This window comes from Canis lupus, chromosome 25, assembly GCF_003254725.2.
Source record: "Canis lupus dingo isolate Sandy chromosome 25, ASM325472v2, whole genome shotgun sequence".
Lineage (NCBI taxonomy): Eukaryota > Metazoa > Chordata > Mammalia > Carnivora > Canidae > Canis > Canis lupus.
Genome location: NC_064267.1, coordinates 13638746 through 13659922, shown reverse-complemented (window position 1 = coordinate 13659922; position 21177 = coordinate 13638746). Strand labels below are relative to the sequence as shown.

General features: G+C 37.8%; 1 protein-coding gene across 16 annotated transcripts in view; it reads left to right on the top strand.

Annotated features, from left to right (window-relative positions):
• ATP8A2 (ATPase phospholipid transporting 8A2) overlaps nt 1–21177 on the top strand; it is a 569987-nt gene that overhangs the window by 387335 nt on the left and 161475 nt on the right. For all 16 annotated transcript variants that reach the window (XM_025462677.3, XM_035717600.2, XM_025462679.3 and 13 more), the window contains 3 exons: nt 10631–10705; nt 17576–17698; nt 19787–19865. In XM_025462677.3, coding sequence (XP_025318462.1) covers nt 10631–10705; nt 17576–17698; nt 19787–19865 — 277 coding nt within the window. The remainder of the gene's footprint in view (nt 1–10630; nt 10706–17575; nt 17699–19786; nt 19866–21177) is intronic.

The following is a 21177-nucleotide window of genomic DNA, read 5'->3' as shown; positions in this document are numbered from 1 at the left end:
AGAATGATGAAATTTGTTTTAAAATGTCAATATTTACATTATGCCATAAATTATTTTTCAACTGCTTGTCCTTATCATTAAAAATTACATTACCTTAAAAATATATTGAGACCAAAGCACTCTGCAGAGTCAATGCAATCTCTATCAAAATCCTAATGACAGTTTTTACAGAAGCAGAAAAACCCATCCTAAAATTGTTATGGAATCTAACAGGACCTCAAATAGCCAAAGCAACCTTGAAAAAGAAAGACAAAGTTGGAGGAATCACACTTCCTGATTCCATACCTTGCTATAAAGCTACAGTAATCAAAATAGTGTGGTACTGGCATAAAGACAGATGTATAGAGCAATGGACTAGAGAGCCCAGAAATAAACCCTTATGTGTATGACCAAGTGATTTTTTATAAGGATGCCAAAACCTTTCAATGAGGAAAGGGTTGTCTCTTCAACAAATGGTGCTGGGAAAATGAATATCCATATGCAAAATAAAAATAGACCCTTACTTTATACTATATAGGAACATTAACTCGAACTGGATCAAAGACCTAAATATGAGAGTTAAAACTCTAAAACTCTTAGAAGAAAACATAGAGGGGAGCATGAAATTGGATTCAGCTATGTTTTCTTAAATGTGGCACCAAGAGCAGGACAACAGAAGAAAATACAGATAAATTGGACTTACTGAAAACTAAAATTTTTGTGCATCAAAAAATACTACCAATAGAGTGAAAAGACAGCCCACAGGATGGGAGAAAGTATTTGTAAATCATGTGTCTGATAAGGGATTAATATCCAGAATATATAAAGAACTGCTACAACTCAACAACAAGAATACCCAATTAAAAAATCAGTAAAGGACTTGAATAGGCATTTTTTCCAAAGAAAGTATACAAATGGCCGAGAAGCATGAAAACATGTTCACCATTTCTATCCACTAAGGAAATGCAAATCAGAACCACAATGAGATGTCAATTCATACCCACTAGTATGTCTACTATTAAAAAGAAATAAACAAAATAACAAATGTTAGTGAGGATGTAGAGAAATTGAATATTTATGCCTTGCAGGCGGGAAAGATACAGCCTCTGTGGAAGATAATATGGAGCTTCCTCAAAAAGTTAAGCATAGAACTGTGTTATAGTCCAGCAATTCTACCTCTGGATATATATCCAAAAGAATTGAAAACAAGGATTCAAATATATGGACACCAGGGTTCATAGGTACATTATTTACAGTAGCCAAAGGGCAGAAACAACTTAAGTAGCCATCAATGAATAAATAGCTAAGCAAAATGTGGTTAATATGTGCAATGAAGTATTATGTGGCCTTAGAAATTCTAATAATTGCTACAATATGAATAAGTCTTGAGAACATTATGTTGAGAGATAAAAGACAAACACAAAGGACAAATACTGCACAATTCCACTTATATGAAATGACTAGAACAGCTAAATTCACAGAAAAAAAAAGTAGAAGAGTGGTTACCAGAGGTAAGAGGGAGGGAAAATGGGCAGTTGTTTATGGGAACAGATTTTGTTTGGGATGATGAAAAAACTCTAGAGATAGTGGTGATGGTTTTACAACAATGTGAACGTTACCTAATGCCACTGAATTTTACACTTAAAAATGGTTTAAATGATAAATTTTAAGTTATATATATTAACTATATTAACTATAAATTTTAAGTTATATATATTTTGTTACAATAAAGTAAACAAAAATCTATTAAGAGAGTTGTTCAGGTTTGGAAGTACATTTTGGCAATACATGCATAGCTGTTCACATACTTGAAGAACACCTGGTGTCCAGTGTCCTTCACAGTGTGGACCAGCCCTCTCCTCTCACTTCATTTTCTTTGTTCTAGCCACCTGGAAATTCACATCTGCTATAATTATGCACAAGTTGTTCCCTCTACCTGTAACCCATTCACCCCTACCCCCACCAAATTGATTAATGGAATCTGATACTCCAAGTACCCACCACCTTTGGAAAAGCTGTGGTGACTCCTAAAGGAGTGCTCCCTCTGTAGTGTCCCCAAAGAGCATTTTCGTGCCTCTGATTCACCCCAAACCTGTCCTCAACCAAGCTGAATTCTTTAATGGCAAGGATGATATATGCTTCATCTTTGTTACTCCCGATGAATGGCACAGAGTGTAATTTGAAGCAAGATCTTAGTAAATAGGTCAATAACGGAATTTTTAAAAGTACATGAGATTATTTCCTCATAATTCCCTGAGAGAGAAGGCACACCTTTTCCCTACTTTCCAGAGCAAGAAAGTAAGAAAATGTCACACCTTGCTCAGGCTACAGACGTCAGGTGGCTGATGGGGGTGGAGACACAGCATCAAAAATCTGCTTTCTTACAACCCAGGTCTGTGGAGCCAGGCATTAAATCTTATCGCCAATATGTTAAGAGCATTACTTTATTGGTTATAAAACACATGTTTTTGAATTTTTGCCATAGGTTTTGTCCATAAATGAAATGATCTTATACATATTCCTGCTACTCCTTCCATAATAAACCCCCCGCCGCTGTTCCAACACCACGGTTTGGAAACAACTGTGTCATTAATGAACGATACCAGATCCTAACCAATGACCTCCAGATGAAAGGCTCATTATTTCATTACTGGTCTCCAGAGCTATTTTGTTCCCTAACACTGTAGCACAGAATTTAGACTGAAGAGTTTAAGCCTTGAACTATTAAAAAAAAAAAAAAAGTAAGTAGTCCTTGACATAATTTGGAGTGATTACATTCTATTGTGCCAAGAATTCCTTATTAAAAATCAATTTAATTGTGCCTATACCATCTGGTCGGTATTATGGTCTTTTATGGGAGAGAACCATGATTTTGTATTTACCTGGTGCTCTATTGGATAAGCACATCATTTCATAAAAAGGGGGGAGTTTAAAAAAAGGGGGGGGAATTTTGTAGCACTGAAAAGTTAATGATTAAAGAAACTTTAAAAGTGTTTACTAGATTTTCCTTCACTAACTCTTGTGACTTTTGGGTTGTAAGATTTAATATTTTGTATCATTTAGGATTTTAATGGAAAATAAAGTAAGAAATGTGTATGTGTACATCATATGCTAAATTTATTTTCATGAATAGTTTCTGTCTTTGATTTTTGAAACTCTAGTTCAATTAAACAAAACTTAGATCGTCACATTAGTATTTGTGTTGTCTTTTTATTCAAAGACTGAATAATGAAGTGCAAGAAGTTTGCTTTTGATTGTCTACTAGCTTGGTTTCAATAATAACAAAGGATCACAATATTTTAGCTCACAATATTGCAGGAAAATGTTTCAAACCAGAGTGACTGCATTTTATTATGCAAAATGGGGAAGATTTTGCAGCCCTTTTTTCAAAAACACTATATATATATAGTGTTTATACATATAGTGTGTGTATATATATATACATACCCTAATGTAAAAAGGATCCTTTAGCTTCCTTACATGGCATTAGAGGCTTAAGATTTGGATAATTTTCTCAAGTTTTTTGATTTGCTTATATGCTTATAGTTGTGAAATATTGTGTTCATGTTACAATCTTAAAACATCAATGTTGTAAATTAGTAGCCATAAATGTTTGCTCAATTCTAAATTGCCTTAACTTCAATGTTTTTGTTTTTTTTTTTTAAATCACATGTTATACAGGGTCTGGTATTAACAACTACCTATTTGGTACCAGCCCTAATATCTCTTCCCTGTGCCCTGATTTCCTCATTTGTGAAATACAGACAATACTTACTTGTTAAGATTTCTATGAGAGGGGATCCCTGGGTGGCTCAGCGTTTTAGCACCTGCCTTTGGCCCAGGGTGTGATCCTGGGGTCCCAGGATTGAGTCCCCCATCAGGCTTGCTTGCTTCTCCCTCTGCCTGTGTCTCTGCCTCTCTCTCTGTGTGTCTCTCATGAATAAAGAAATAATATCTTTTAAGAAAATTGCTATGAGATTTAAATGAGATATTCATTTGGAATGTTGTGAAAATTCTTGGCACAGAACGTATGTTAGCTTTTATCATCATCAAAAATACCAAACTGACCATTCTGCAGTTTGTGGCCTTTCCATTTGTTCATCAAAAAAATAAAGCTAGGGGATTAAGGAAGTTGCCTGTGCTCATGTAGCAATTAAATGCTCAAACTAGGATGAAATATCCTTGGCCGATTTCATGATCTGTCCTGTGCTCTGTTTGAGTGACCTTACCTTTTTAATGTTAAATGCTAATATTCTGCATGTATTCGTTTAATGAACTCCTGGACTGTACAGATTCTGAGTACATAATAGTAAGCAGAATTTTTATAATTTCTGACCTCATACATCTTACACATGGTGGGACAGACCAGACAGACAGCAAGCAGTGTGACAAAAATTATAGATGTGACAAGCTAACAGAGAAATGTGCATGGTACAGTGATAGACATTAACAAGGTCTTTTTTCCTACATAATTCTTTAATGTAATACTGATTTGTTTAATAATCATAGAGATGTATAAAGAAAAATAATTTCTCATCTGCCTCCATTCCTGTCCAGGTACTCAATAGGAACAGTTTAACTAGGCTACCTTCCTTTGCACTCATACAAAGACATTAAATTTATGGCATCTTTCTTGTGATTCTACAAAAAAAATGGATTTTATACACTGGCTCAGTTCACAGAGCATGTTACTTTTGATCTCATGGTTGTGAGTTCAAGTGCCACATTGGGCATGGAGCTTACTTAAAAAAACAATTTTAAAAAATGGATCCTGTACACATTAAGACTTTCTTTTTGTTTGCTTGCCTTAAAAAGTCCTTATGAGTTTTATAAGTATATAGTGTTGGCTGTTAGCATTGTACATGTCCAGGATCGACTCAGAGAAAACTCCCCAAAGATTTTAGAGCTGAAGCCCTGCCCATTTATTACAGTAGTTACTATTTATTTTTTTAAAGATTTTATTTATTTATTCATGAGACAGACACACACACACACACACACACACACACACACACAGAGGCAGAGGGAGAAGCAGGCTCCACGCAGAGAGCCTGACGTGGGACTCGATCCCGTGTCTCCAGGATCAGGCCATGGGCCGAAAGCAGCACTAAACCACTGAGACACACAGGCTGCCCAGTAGTCACTATTTAATGGGGACCACTCCATCCCATAATTCATTGGACTGAAACACTTGAGGGGGAAGTTTTTAGAGTATCTTGCTGTTACTACTGTTATTATTATTACCATTATTATTTCTGACAACCCTTGCTCTAGAATAGCATCCTTGAATTTTTTCTTTTAATTTCCTTTCTACATACCTACCTACCAACTTACCTATTTATTTTGCCTTTTCTTTTGTCAATCTAATACTATTTCTTTGTCATACATTCCCTCACTTACATACCTATAGATTTAAAATTTTAAAAGATAAGTGCTTAATATTTTACAGACTTGCTACATTCACTCCCTAATAAAGAACTTTCAGGACTTTTTTCCCTGCGCTATTTGCTTTGTTTTATTTTTTGCTTTCCACTATTAATAATACTGAAAAACAAGAAAGGTTTTTATATGGAAGAGCTTTTATTTATGAGAATGAATTTCTAAAACTAGGAACTTTTAGATGAAGTATATGCTTATTCTTTATCCTACTACACGTTGCCAGATCAAATTCCAGAAAGACTGTGGCCCTTTGACTTTTAAACAGGTATCTTTAATGCCAGTTAATCAGCTCAGACCCTGACGTGCAAATCAGTAGATCATGATGTTATTGCCACTTTAGCAAGAAACCATATGGCTAATTTATTTAATTATTCCCTGTAGGGTACTTTCCCACCTCAGTCTTCTACCCTGGGTCTTGGAAGAACAGAGTAAATCGAGGAACAGGTCCTCCCTTTCCCAAATGAGGCAATCATCTAAGTATGTCGACTGTTAGTTGAGAACCTGAGTGGCAGCAGGTACAGCCCACTGAGATTGTGCAATGCGGCCCGGACCTCTAGACGGGAGTCTGTGCAATTAGCCAAGACGGTTACTGCGTTTTTGGCAGTGAAGCAGCAGTTAAAGCAAAGAAGGATCTTTTTCCAAGAAGGAAAAGCCATTTAATAAGTTTGAGTCAGTTTGCTCATAACAGCCCTACATTTGAGGACCAGAAACCCCAGGAGCTTGGCAAGTCAGTGCTTGGCAGGTCTTCCCACCAACTCACCAAGTCTGAGGCCGGCCAGGCAGAACTTGGCTCCCTCTGCTTTGACTGTATTCATTTAATAGCATTCCTAGTTAACAAGAAAGTGAAGGCAGGAATCTTTCTCCCCATTAATCCAGAAGAGCAAAATGTAGTGGCTCTAAGCACAATCCAAGTAACTCCATCAGCAGGGAAACAGGCTGTCTGTTTGCCTTGTGGGGTGTATGCACTGTTGGATGTATGCAGCTTGGAGGTTGTGGTCCACCAAAAATGACATTAATGTTTAGGAATCAGGCAGTGGTTTCTTTTTTATATATGAATTAACATTTGGATATGGCTACCCAGTGTGAAAGTCTGATTTTATAGTGTGTCAGGGAGCCACTGATACCTGTCTCATGAATAAATAAATAAAAACTAAGTACATTTGTATGAATTATTTAAAAATACAGTGTGTTCTCTTTCCTTTTTCCATTTCACCTATGGAACTCTTGCCAAAATGAAATCAAGTTTGAGTGTTTACAATGTAAGAGAAAACCAGTTTGTGGATTTTGAAATTAAGAGATGGATTTTTTGTTTGTTTGTTTCATTTATTTTGGTTTTAATTTCTTTTTTCTCTGCAAATATTTCTGATGAAATAAACAGGTCTTATCGTCTAATGATGGATTATTTGAATGGAGATTGAAATTGAACTGGAAATGTTGAGAACAAGCATGTTTATACTTCTCAAAAAGCTGCAGCACCACCTGCAACTGATAAAAATTAGTACAAACATATCAAAAATCTTTAGAGAGACATGTGGCCAAGCCAGTGCCAACTTGGACAGAATCAGAGCACTGGCTGCTTAGAGGAAATATCCCAACATTCAACTAATCAAGATGTTAATCCAAAGTAAAGATTAAAATGTTTTACATGGTTCAGGATTGCTTGGAGCAAAGATTAATGCTGAGAAAGAAATGGTTGATTTCCTAGGATTTTTTTCCCTTATTGTCTATTTTCCACAACATGAGTGTCTTAGTTACATGGAGTTCACTCAGTCTTTAGAATAATTTATCATTAACAATTTATAAAGATATGTTTCTGGTATAAGGATCTCAATGTGTGAAGTTCTAGATTCGTATCTGGTGCTACCATGGCCTCTACAGAAAAGAGCCTATGGTTCTATGTATGAGATCCGTCCAGGGGGGCAGGAAATGAAGCTTTCTCAACCCACAGCCTGTAAACACAAATATAAGTGTGCCTTTGTGTAATCCGTCACATACCATTATTTTGCTTATAATAAACGTGTTACACTGAGATTTCTAACTTTATCAGGTTGACTTAATAAATTTATTTTTCACCCAGTGGCAGCACTATTGACATTTGAGGCCAGATGATTCTTTGTTGTAGGGAGCTATGCTGGGCATTGGAGGATATTTAGCAAAATCTTCGGCCTCTACCCATGGGATGCTAATAGTACCCTCACGAAGGTGTCCAGCCATTGTCATTGCCTTCAGAGGAAAAATCAATCCTAGTTGAGAATTATTGCTTGAAATAGTTATGTAAATAAAATATGAACATGTTTTGAAAGGTTTAGAACTGTACAAGAAGTATGAGAGTCCATACTACCTCCTGAAGAACACTTCTGCCTAAAAATAATGAATATTATGTTTCTTTTATGTCTTCCGGAAAGTTGCCATGTAAAAGTATGTACAGCTATTCTGCACAGTCATGACCCATTTAACATATACCTTGATATTTTTCATTTTAACATATCTATGAGTTTTATATTACTTTTTGAAATGTCTGCCCAGTGTTGCATTGTTAAGGATGAACCATAATTTGTTAGACTTATTTGTTTCCTTCTTTGATATCTTATACATCTTATTTTAGCTCGTTTCATGAAAAGTCACGTTTTCTTTAGCTCTTCTGTGTTTCTCAGGAGCATTCAAGATATTCTTCTGCCCTATGACCTAGTTCCTTCTGTAGAGATCATTTCATATTATTGTCATTTATCTATCATACTATTTCATATACATATATATTTGTTTTCCTTCTTATTTTCTGATGATGTCGAGGGAAGAGGGGCTGCAGAATTGTCTCAGAACACTTTCTCATCAAATATTTGCCTCTTCCACCCTGGGCAGCTGTCACTTTGCTGCAATAAGTACCTCCCTCACCACCATTTCTTCTCCTTTGGCGAGTTGGAGGGCCCCGTATCTCAGAGTGAATGCCTGTATGTTATGGGTTTTCTGTTGGATGAATTTGCATTTATTTATTTCCAGGTTCCCTCGGTCAGTCACCACCCAGTTGATGGTCATTTAGGCTCCGTACTTTAACTACCATCCTCCTCACTTGCTTCTTGGGGGGAAACGGTGTTTGCGTGTCCATAGCCCTTCACCTTCATTTTGCTTGCTGTGCTGAATAGGGCAAGGGACCTAGGCCATGACTTGTCCCTGCTTCTAGATTTCACCTTTAAATAAGAGTTGGTTCAGCTGTTTCTTGGATTGTTTCCTATTTCCTGGAAAACTTTTTACTCTGTAGGCTTTGTCTATTGGCAGTCCCCCTTGTTTGAGGTAATCTTGTGTTTATTATTTCCGTTCTGTGTCACCTGTATTTTAATAAAGACTGTCCCATAGTTTCATTGAAAATAGCTATTTTCTATTTTCAATTATTTTTGCTTTTTTCAATCGATAGTAGGGGAAGAGGAGAGCTATAGAAATATCACTACTCTACCTTCAACAAAAGATGAATTAACTGAATTAAGCAATAAAATAGTTTGGTGTTCACTAGACATTTATTAGTGTTTGCTCACTTGTTTGAATAGGAGAATATAGAGGTAAAACGTAATTGTGAGGAAATAAGGTTAAAACTCTTGAAACAATTTACAAATATGCTTGAGTCAGATGTAGATTCAGGTTCTCATTGCACCAAAAGTTTGGTTGAAGTGTTGATTGTCAAGGCCTCAAGTGGTTAGAAAGCTGTGTGATTGGAAATGTTGTTTTAGGGGACAGCTAATATTTGAACAGATGTTGTAAAAATATTCTGAATGCAGAATACAGCACAGACTTCTGATTCTTAGTTCCCCATCAGTATTTTTTGACTGAGAACGGCCATGCCTCATGGGGACCTCTTGGGAGAGAGTTGGATTTAAGAGTGAGTTGGCATGTGGACAGATTTTTGAAGGTCAGTAAGGTCAGCAAGCTTATCTTAGGTTTAGGGGAGAACTGTAGTAGTATTTTGAACCAGGGTACAAGATCCTGAAAGCTGTGCTTACGAGAACTTCATCTGGCATTTGAATTGAGGTGTATTTCATTTGATCCCACTGGAACTCGGTGAGTCCTTTATGTTAGGTATCACACTCAGTACAGTTGTACAGTGTAGGGAACAGTTCCTCTTGCAAGAAGGAACTTGCAAGAAGGAACTTAGTCTGGTGGGTTCAAGAAGCTGATTTGAAAAATTCTGACTCAGTAACATTGCAGTAGCAGAGTTGATCTCAACTCTTACTATCATGGTGTAGCTCCTCTGTGTTGTAATTGTAGTTCTACTATAGTAACAGATTCAGTCTGTCATGCTTTTTACCACTAAGGTGGATTCTGTAATTCACATGGGATGCTTTAAAGTCTACCCCCAAATCACTGGAATCCTGTTGTATCCCATAAATTTAGATGACTTTTAAACAGAAGCATTTTGTATTCCATTTTTCCATATTCACTGCCTTCTAAATCACGTTTTCGTTCATCCTCATGATGGCTCGCCCCTCTTCTGTTGCACTCTTACTGCTCCACGTCTTCTCCTAATTATGCCTGCCTGATGGCTCCTTCTCTAAAATATTTTTATTCCCTGGCATTTTGCTCTGCAGTTGTTTTTATGTTGGTCTTGCTTAATCAATTAGAATTATAGTCCACTTGAAGACATAAATAATCGTCTACATTTTATTTATTTATACATCCCATGTTACTCCAGATGATTTGAGCATGTTTCTTCAATATTACCACCTTTTGACCTTTGCTGAAGTGGTGGACATTCGATTAAGGAGGGTCGATATTTTATGAGCTAAACACACAAATGACCAACAAAGGAGTTTTTGTTGTTTTTTATTTATAGTTTTTATCTGTTTGAAAGTCCAACAAAGATAAATCATATTTATCAAGTCAACTTTATAGGGAAAAAGAGCATGAATTTGAGACTCTTCCAATCAATGAGAAAGTGTCGCCACAAAACATATTCAAAATAAATTAAACATAAGTTGCTTTTCCGTAAATGTGTGCACATTAACAAATTGACATATGCCTTAAGATACATTTCCCTTAAAATATCGGTACATGTGATATTGGGAACTTATATTTTATGAAAGAACGACCGCCACGTCCTGTGGCTCTTTATCCCTCAGCAGCTGTGTCCAGCTGGTGGTCCTCATTCCCCCTGCTACTTCTTCAGTGAATGGAAACATTTAGGTCAATATTGATATAAAACTTCTTGAACTTTCTTCTCTTTCAGCTTTGGTTCGCCTTTGTTAATGGATTTTCTGGGCAGATTTTATTTGAACGTTGGTGCATCGGCTTGTACAATGTGGTAAGCATTCTCCATCTCTATCAGATAGCATGCAGAACTTCAGTGACATTCCTTTACTGTTTATGTCTGGGAAGTGTATCTAAGTCAATCATCTGTATACATAGCAGGCAGCACAAATATATCTTTAGAGCCTTTGTTGCTGCGACACATCCTGCAGAAGCCCGTGCTCTCCACACATGGTTTCAATCATAGCAGATCATTCTTGAATAACCCCATGAAATTATTAACCCATATATCTTGATAATAGACCCTTGTTACCTCCTTACTAAATGCCTGCACAACATTTCCATGTTTTTAGCTCAAGTAGAAACTTCTGAGCTACATCTAAACCTATTTCACTTCATAATTTTATTTCTGAACTCTTAAACATAGATACACATATATAGTATGTAATCTAGTGTCCTTTCTGTCCTTCTTAAAAGAGTATCTGTCCTTGTGGAGGAATGTTTTCTTCCACAGCTAGTGCTAAAATAATGAATGCTGACTCCCAGCTCCCATGGTGAATGGTAATCAGCTTATTAGGTATTTTTCATGATTTCACAGTTCTTTTTTCATTGCTTCACTATCATGAATTCAAAAACTGGAAACAAACATAAACGGTAAGCCAAAATGATGAAGTATAGCTACTTAGCTTCTTGTTTGGCAGGGAGAACTAACTGAGGGACTCACAGCTTGGTGCTTTAGAGACCCCAGCATGCAACATTTCAAGTTGTACTTTCTCATGTGTTTTGGACACTAATTCTGACATTGCCTGCCCTGGGGGAGTTTATAGTCAGAAGCAGCTATTATAGGTAGAAGTAGACAGAAGTTACCAGACATACAGTACACATAGTGACACTATAAATATTTACAGCTTGTGTAGACATTTGTGGCTGGATGTGCGAGTCATCTATCCACTCAATCCTTTTTTTTTCTTTTTTTTTTTGGTAGCTACAAGGCTAAGATGCTGTGTATAAGATGCTGCATGTGATAGGTTCCCCAGCCCTGTGGAGTTTGACAAGTTAAGAGGGCCAAATGAATAGACTAAGCTGCCACTGAGCCTGAGTTCAGATTTTAAGCAGCCTGAATTTAGACAGTGTTGGTCAGTTAATAAGTGTGCTACGACCAAGCATTAGTGAGTCTGTTGCTAATACTTAGGCTCAAAAGGCAAAGCTGACCATGGTGAGAGCAGGGCTGAATCAATGCCCATTCATCACCTGTGCTGGAACAGCAACCCTGACTCACCTGCCACATGGATAGAGGCTCCAGGACCTTCCCTCAAACCGATTGTTCACTTTGCAGAACTTAACTGTTTTAGTAGATTAAAATTATGCTCACTGCTCCATAATGATTTAGTGCCAGAAAGGGTCAAATCCATGCTCATAAACATATTTATAGATAGAAAGCTGAGACCTGTGAGACTGTGCTTTAGAGCTCAGGAATGAAATACAAATCACCTGGTCACATGATGCATGGAGGTTAGCCCTACTTTGATGCTCAGCCATGAGAGCTAGATTCTTTTCTTAGCTCTGTGCAGCCTTGGGCAATTCAAATAAATCCAACAAACTTGTATTGAGGACCTGCTCTGCATAAGGCGCTGATAGGCTATAAAACAGTGTTGGTCAAAATATGGTCCACACACCACTTACATTAGAATAACCAGGATTTGTTTGAAGATGCAGATTCCTAAGCCCCATCAGAGTTTCTCAGAGATAGCGAGAAACAACATTTTAAACACATTTTTTTAGTAATGATTGTGCATGTGAAAATTTAGGACCTGCAATGATTTTTGATCCCTGAAGTTGGGAATGTGTTACATGTTCTTTGTGTCCCCCAGACTTTAGAACAGACAATATTGTGGTAGAGAAGTAAATTTCAAGGTGAAATGACCCTCTGTCACTCCAGTCCACAGTACAGGTGTTGGAGTGAGCTGCCAGCAAGTGGTGGCAGAGTTGGCATGATCAAGGATCTGTAAAGTGATGTCAGAAAGGTGCTAGCCTTCAGAAGTTAGTCATGCTGAAAGGGCCGAACCCTTTGAGAACATGGAAGCTTATCCCCACAGAAATGGTTTGGTAACTTTTATTTGAAACTCAAAAATACTGCCAAAAGAGTACGAAGAACTATATTATATTCTTCAGTTATTAGCATTTTGTCCTCATTTGAATTGTCTATCCACGCATGAACATGTGTGTGCACACCTCTCATGGGCAAATATGCATACACCCATAGACATGCATGTGCGTGCACACATAGGCATGCCCCACGGGCACTCATGGTGCACACACACCAACACCGTGATTTCTGAACTGCTTGAAACTAACAAGACATCAGGCCCTTTTACTGCTTAATACTTTGGTGCGTAGATGCTAAGACCATTTACCTATATAACCACAGTAGACTGATGGAAATCTAAAATTTAGCATGGATAAAGTACTATTGTCTGATCCACATTAGTCCATATTCCATTTTTGCCATTGCTGTTCCAATAATACCTATTTAGTAAGTTTTTCGCACTCCAACCTCACGGTACAAGAGACAGTTTGGGACATCCAAGACGTTCACTAGAGCCTACCTCTTCTGGGCTGGATTTCCTCTTGCCATTTTCTCCAGACAATTTTTCAGTCTTGCTTTGTCTTCTCCTGTGCTTGCTCTTTATATTTGATTCCCCAGGCCCACTAAAGTAGCAAGTCATCATTTCTCACAGCAGATTAAATGGCATTAAAACTGACTTGAGGGCAGCCCATGTGGCTCAGCAGTTTAGTGCCGCCTTCAGCCCAGGGTGTGATCCTGGGGATCCGGGATCGAGTCCCATGTCAGGCTTCTGACATGGAGCCTGCTTCTCCCTCTGCCTGTGTCTCTGCCTCTCTCTGTTTCTTGAATAAATAAATAAAACCTTAAAAAAAAAAACTGACTTGAAACTCTTAAATCTCTCAGAATAATGAATGAATGCCATCCCATTGGATTCTCATTGTATCCATAGTCAGATTTCTCCATCATTTTATTTAATGGCTACAAGAATCATAATGATCAGATAGATTTCAGTAAGATTTAAGCTCTTATTTTATTAAGAGATAATTCTTAATGTGTTTTAAGCTGTTTCAAAATTTTATCCCATTTAATCTTATCAAGCCAGCATAATTTGAAGAAAACTGTGAGCCAACCTCACTCATAAACAAAATTATAAAAATTCTAAAAATAGCAGCAAATAGAGTTCATCAGTGTATCAAAAGAGTAAAATATTTGACCAAGTAGGTTTTTTTCAGGAATATAGGAGGTTTAAAATTTTTAAACTTTTTTTATTTTTAAACCTTTCTAAATATCATCATATCAACAGAAGAGAAAAGAAAAACCTCATCTCATCAGTGGATGCTGAGAAAGTATTTGAGGCAAGTCGGCTGCCATTCCCAAAATAAGAACTCTAAGTAAATTAGGAAAGAAAGAAGCCAATTAACTATAATCCTGACTATTTTTATATTTTAAAAAATGGCATATTGCCATAAATGGTAAAATTCTTAAACAATTTCATTTTAAATAAGAAATTAGTCAGGAATGCCTGAAATCACTATATAATTCAGCATTGTTTTTGGAATTTTCAGCAACTCTCAAGAAAATTTAACTATTACAAATACTAGAAAAAATGATATCTGTGCTTATATAAATATGCACACAAAAAGTGGCCTTTTAAATGTGTTCATATATGACTGGATACCTAGAAAACCCAAAAGATACCTGTAAAGAAATACTAGAATTATAAGAGAATTTATAAGGTGACTAGATACACAATAGATATGTAAGAATCAATAGCTTTTTTCTATCCTAGCAATCAATAGCTTATTTTTTTAACTCTAGTTGTGAGCACTTATAAATGCAAAGGTGTAATAATTCCTTTCATATACATCACATAGGAATAATTTTTATAGTACCAAATAGAAAAAAGTCCAAAATTTTATTGAAGTATACAAAATAGAGTTGAATAAATAGAAAGGCATATTATCCTTTTATATGAGAAGATAGTATCATTAAAAAAAACTCCTCTAAATTGATATATAAATTTATGTATTCCAAATAGAATCCCAGTATTGGTAGGGGGAAGGGGAGTTGCATAAAATGATATCAAAGTATAAAGGGAATTAACATGTACCTGTGAATAAATATGTAAAGTACAAAAAAGAACAATTTTAAGGATCAACTTCTCTTTCTGAAGCATCAGGACTATACTACAAACCTGTAGTAACCAAGTTAATGTGGTGCTGACAGGAAATTGGACTAATAAGTTAGAAAATCCAGAAGTAAATTCTAGTTTTGGATTCCAGATCTGTAATATGTGAGAATTTAATAAATGTTCGCAAAATTACAAATCCAAATGTCCAACAAATAAATAAAAACATGCCTGAACACACTGGTAGTCAGGGAAATGTAAATTTTTTTAAAGATTTATTCATTTATTTTAGAGGGAAAGACAGAGAGAGAGAGTGTGTGTGTGTGTGTGTGTGTGTGTGTGTGTGTGTATGAGCAAGTGCAGAGGGTCAAGAGGCAGAGGGGGAATGAAATAGAGAAACTCTTAAGCAGACTCCACACTGAGCACAGAGCCCAACTTGGGGTTTAATCCCAGGACCCTGAGATCATGACCTGAGCTAAAAACCAAAAATCAGACGTTCAACTAACTGTGCCACTCAGGTGCCCCAGGAATGTAAATTTTTTAAACTAAGAGTTAATATCTTTGATTTTTTTTTTTAGTCTGGAGAATATTAAATATAACACCCATTGCTGATAGGGAAGCAGGGACAAGATGATTGTTGTCTTTTGTGAAGAGAAAGGTAAACCTTTTTTGAAAGCAACCAAGCAGCATCTTTTAAAATTTAAAATAAATGTATCTTTTAACTCCACAACCCTGTTTCTGAGAATCCTTCCCATAGAAATAAAAGATAAAGTATATATGTTATAATATATTGTGGATGTTTAATATAATGTTTGTGGAAACAAACGAATGCCTATCTATAGGTGAATGGCTGAAAAAATACAGTGCATCAATTCTTATGTGGGCCTGAAAAAGATTGCATTAGTGTAATCCCAAGGGACTTGAAGCACATCCCATAATGTATTGTTTTGTGAGAAAAATATGATGAAGAAAAATGTATATAATGTCTTGTTTCTGTAAAAACAAAGAACGATCCCCAAACTCTATGTGTACATGATATGTTGTAAGCAGGGTGAAAATATGGTAGATCCTACTGATTGGTTGGCCACTGGTAAAGGGTGAGAAGATTTGAAGTGGGTAGAAAGTCAAGTGGAAAAGGAAAAAAAAAAAGTAAGGATAGCAGTATAAAGTATGCATTATAGCACCTTTAAGCAAAACCACAAGGGTGAGTTGATATACTGAGTGTGCAAAGCTTCTGAGTTGTTTGTTAGGAGCACTTCCTTTAAACAGGTGACTTGTATTCCTATGAGAGAGACAAGTGCCACCACTCTTGATCCTTTTATCCTGGAAATCAAGAGAAGGCTGAAATCCCAGGGCTGTTTTCCTTTCTGCTCTTGGGTGAAAGAGGAGCCTGCAAGTTTTATTGGCCTTTCTCCACCACATCTCTGATTGCTTTATCCTAAGAGATTTAGAAGAGGCTTATTTATCTGGACTCAGGCTCTCTGTAACTGGTGTACACAGAGTTCTCAGAGGCACACATCCAGTTCCCACGGGCTTGAGGGCTTGCTGGGTTTGTGGGTAGGGATTTTCCCGAAGCATCACATGCTAAAAAGTGAGTGACCCAATCTCTGACCCATTCCCAGAACCAAGTAAGAGAATGACCTGCAGGACGGCTGCACCCTGAACTAATGGGCTTATTCTAAACCTCTTCTCCAGGATCTAGCTTTCTTTTTCCAAAACACAAATATAAGCGTGTCAGTCCCTGTAGATTACAGGTAAAGGTAAAAGTCTCAGAAGCCAGCATCTTGGATAGTCAAGAAACTCGTGGTCATGGCAGGTTGCTCTGTCTCCTTCCCAGTCTTGTCTTGTTCCATGGCTCAGCCAGCCACCATCCTGGATGTCTTAGAGGTGCAACCCCCACCCCTAAACGTCCCACAGGTGTTTATACCTGAAGCTTTGTTAGGGGATGCTTGTTTCCCAGGAGTGCTTCCCGCTGCACCCCTCTCCCCAAAGTCCCTTGTTATCCAGTCCCTTACAGGCCAGGCCCTCTTTGGTCCCAGAAGCCTTTCCTGACCCTCCCTTCCCCTTCTCCATCCTCTCCCCCAGGAGTAGTTTTGCAGAGCTCTATGTTTTATGTGTTTATTTATACGGCTGCTGCCGGCTGCCCGTCTCCACCTCTGCAGTAGACCGAGTTCCTGGAGGTCAGAGACCTGCTTCTTTTCCTTCTTCTTCTGTCTTTAAATCTCCGTGCGTGTTCTTGGTGCTTATCGCAGCGTCTGGCGCGTAGTTCATTCCCAATAAATGTCTGTCAAATGAAGAAATGGAAAAAGTACCTCGTGCTTCCTGAAATTTGAGTATAAAATCAGAATGAGAAGGTGTAAAACTGTGCCACAGCAATGCTAAGGGAAAGCAGGTTGCTTCACAAAACCACCTAAATCACCGCTAAAGCCACCTAAATCACCGCTTGTTTGACAAAGGAAGGTACTTGTTAATTAAACGTGATTCATTAGCTAATCGAATATTTACGGTGGTGTTTTTCATGGTCAATGGATTCATTTTATGCTGATGAAGTAACAATTAAAAACAGTCTTTCATGTACTTGCTTTGTGTGAAGGGTGTCTGGGGAATTGTGAATCATTGAATCTCATGTTCGGACTTGACCGAAAATTAAGTCATCACTCCATAGAACGGAAACACCTAAACTTGCATGAATCGGGAAGTCCTCTTTTAATGGCTCATTGTTCTCCACACAGATTTTCACCGCACTACCACCCTTCACTCTGGGAATCTTCGAGAGGTCTTGCACCCAGGAGAGCATGCTCAGGTTCCCACAGCTCTACAAAATCACCCAGAATGCAGAAGGCTTCAATACAAAGGTATATGGTGTTATTGCAAAATTGTCCCCTGAGAAGGGCATAGGCACTGCTTGATGTCTTCCAGCTCAAGTGCACCTCCTGTGAGAGAGCTAATGCATTAGAGAGAACGTTTGAGAAGAGGTGAAACCCCAGCCCTCTCCCAGTAGACCAAGCTGGTGAATTCAAGATGCCCACTTGGAAAGGAAGCTTCCGTGTTGCACGTTCAATTCCTGTGTGTGGACTCCTTTCCTCTTATCCACATGTACCTCTGACACTAGTCTGGCCAGAAGTACCCATGGGCCCATGTACCTTAGGATCAGCTGTCAGAAACTCCCCTTACCCTTCAGAAAGCCCTACATGAGGCGGGCTGGAAGCTTGCCTAACAGAGCCTTCTCACCACCATGGCTTGGTTTTTCATTGAAAAGAAAACATTTCTTTAGCTAGCGAGTAAAATTGGCCAGATGTCAACACAGGAATCAAGTCAGTCATAGGTATTTTCTTTTTCAGACTGGAGAACCAGCAGAGAGAAATCCTCTAGACCTAAAAGGTATAAGCAATCCTACAAAGGGCCAAGCAGAAGCTGGGTTAGGTGTTACCAGGATTCCGCAGTCAGGACTGGTGAAGGGGAATCTCACAGGGTCTGCCAGTCATAGCTAAGTGGCGGAGTTGGTTGAGGGCCACTGGCCAGAAGGGAAGACATGTGCCTGGCTTGGTGCAACATGCCTGTATTGCCATGTTTCTGTCTTAGATTTTTGTGCAGGAGGGGATTAGGAAGTTGAAACAGGTTCATTTAAATATTTTAACATTTTGAGAGAGGTCAATTAAATTACTGGGCATGGGTTGTGTGCAAGATTTGCTTGGTTAGCCACCGTAGCCTTGGTAAGGATGACAAAGGAAGTCCTCAGTAAGAGAACAATCTATGAAGCCATTGTTTTGAGCCAGCTAGTCTCCCTTCAGAGCTGCCTTATTTTGAGGAAAGCGTTAGGCACATCCAAGACAGGAAAAAACAAAATGGATCCTCTTGGTTCTAGTGTCTTCCATACCAGGGAAGACTCGGATGAATAATTAGTCCAAGTATCAGTCCTTGTTTACTATTATTTTATCAGTGGGAAGTATGGCCTGTTGGTTCTGCATTCTTTACATAAATCCATTTTTTACAGAGCTTGAATTCAAAAGCCCTGTAAGATGGGAAGTAGGGAATGGACCCACCTAAAAGGTAGTAGAGGCAAGAATGCTCCAAGACTTATTTACAGATACCTTGGAGATTTTCTTTTCTTTTTTTTGGGGGGTGGAGGGGGGGAGTTAGGAGGTCAGGGAGAAGGAAGAAAAACATGAACATTTAAAATGGGAAAATCCCATTGTCTTATAATTTTTTTCATTACTTTCCATTTCCCCACCACTACTTTAAGATCAAACTATATGACAATCCCAGAACAATCTGTAGATTTTTTAAATAAATTCAAGCTGGCTTTAGTATCGTAGTTCTGTCATCTTAGTATTTAAAAAGATAATTGAAATGCATTTATGAAACTATAATTTAGAAGAAACTAAACTTGTACTCTTTTGTTTGACCTTTCAAGTGTTAAAGAGAATTTTTAAATGTGCATGATATTAACCAAACTTCTAGAAATTAACAAGTTGCTCGGGAGGGATTTTAAAAAGCAAAACAGAGAGAGAGCGCCCTGTAGGGAATCTACACTTAAAGTGTTTTTAATGCTTTCAAAAAGTCCACAGTTTCTGTCTCTTGTTAACAACTTTGACCTAATACCTTTCTGTTTCTAGATGATTGTAAAAGTTTGTTGTCTCTTTTTATGATTCTAAAAAAAATTTTATAATTCATTTTTTGGATGTGGACAGATTACATACTGGTCTGTGTATAAGTGCATATACGTTTAGGTCTTTGCTGCAAGGTAATATTATCTGGATATAGTCCAGTCATTTGTATGTAAAAATGAGGAAATAAGTATTTTTTTAACTTCAAGAATAATACGTTACTTCTGGAGCTACGCAGCACACTGCCAGTATCCTTCACAATGAGGCGTTTGTTGAGTTGCACAGAGGTCAAGAGTTGTGGGCAGCTCCTGACTCCCTTGGTTTGTTTTCCCTTAGGTTTTCTGGGGTCACTGCATCAACGCCTTGGTCCACTCCCTCATCCTCTTCTGGTTTCCCATGAAAGCGCTGGAGCATGGTAACGGCTTCATGATTTCAACTGTCAGCAAGTAGTCCCTCTGGTGCCAGTTGTTCACAATTTTTTTTTTCCCAGTTCTGCAGACTGAGAGATCACAAGAACACATTTTAGAAGGAAAACATACCTAAAATCTAATGAGAGCTAGGGCTCAGGTTTATAGCTTGTAGGTTTCATCCATTCTGGCTCTGAGAGCCTATTTTCTTTCCAGTTGCCTGGAGAGTTTAAATGCTAGGAATTCTAAACTTTATTTTTAATAACTGTTTGAATCTTGGAACTTGAAGCAAAGCACTGTACTGCAATGGAACGTCGATGCCACTTGTCCACGAGCTTGACATTTTCTGTTAATTACTTGGGCTTTCGTTTTCCAACCTCACACCCCTATATGCAGAATAACTCAAATCTTGTGAGTGTCTAAACTTACGCCTAGTTCTTGAAAGAGTCACCCTTATTTGACATACACTTTTCAAGAAAACTTAAAGTTGGAGGACTGATTCAACTGAGAGCTGGACTCTCCTCCAGCTGAAAGACAATGTGTGTGAAATGTGACTGTCTGTATTTGCTCACACTCCATAGTACATCCAAAAGGTTGCCTCCTAAAGAGACACATCTTTGAGTCTTAGAAAAGGAAAATGTATCATGAGAATGCTACTCTTTCATCCCTCTCAAATAGTAATAATCCCCCTGGGAAAAATTACTCTAAATGTTGACTAGACAAGGCCTTTTATTGTTCAGAGAACCGAAGAATATAAAGCTTCCAAGCCTCTTTGTTTCTGTGTCAATGTGTTTTGTGCTTCAAACAGAATGATTCATCCTTACTGATATTCTTTAACCTATTAAATACTGACAGAGAAAATGCATGCATAGCCAATTTATTATACCCTATGATCTGTTCTTCGAGTTTCATCTGACCTCCTTTTCCTTTGAGGGTCCCTAAGTCTCTAGATCAGGAAATAAAATTTTCTGCTTCTAACCCCACCCCTACAAAGGGCATTCTAGCAAAATCGTGTTCTTTGAACTCTAAAGCTTTCTGTGATTCATCTTTACTCAGTGTGGATTTTTCTGTATTTTGACGGAGTAGGGTCTACAAACAGAAGAATGTTGAATGTAGTTTGTTTTAGAAGCTCTGCCAGTTCAGTGATAGAAGCAGCCATCATGGCATTACGATGGACTGGTGATGGGAAGCAGTTTGTCTGATGAGTAAGAACAATTTGGGCAGTTGTCCTCTTGTCCCTGCTCTCATACTTAGGAAGACACAGGGAATAGCATGGACTGATGACAAGTACTCTCTCCAGGCCCCTTACCCTTCTTATCT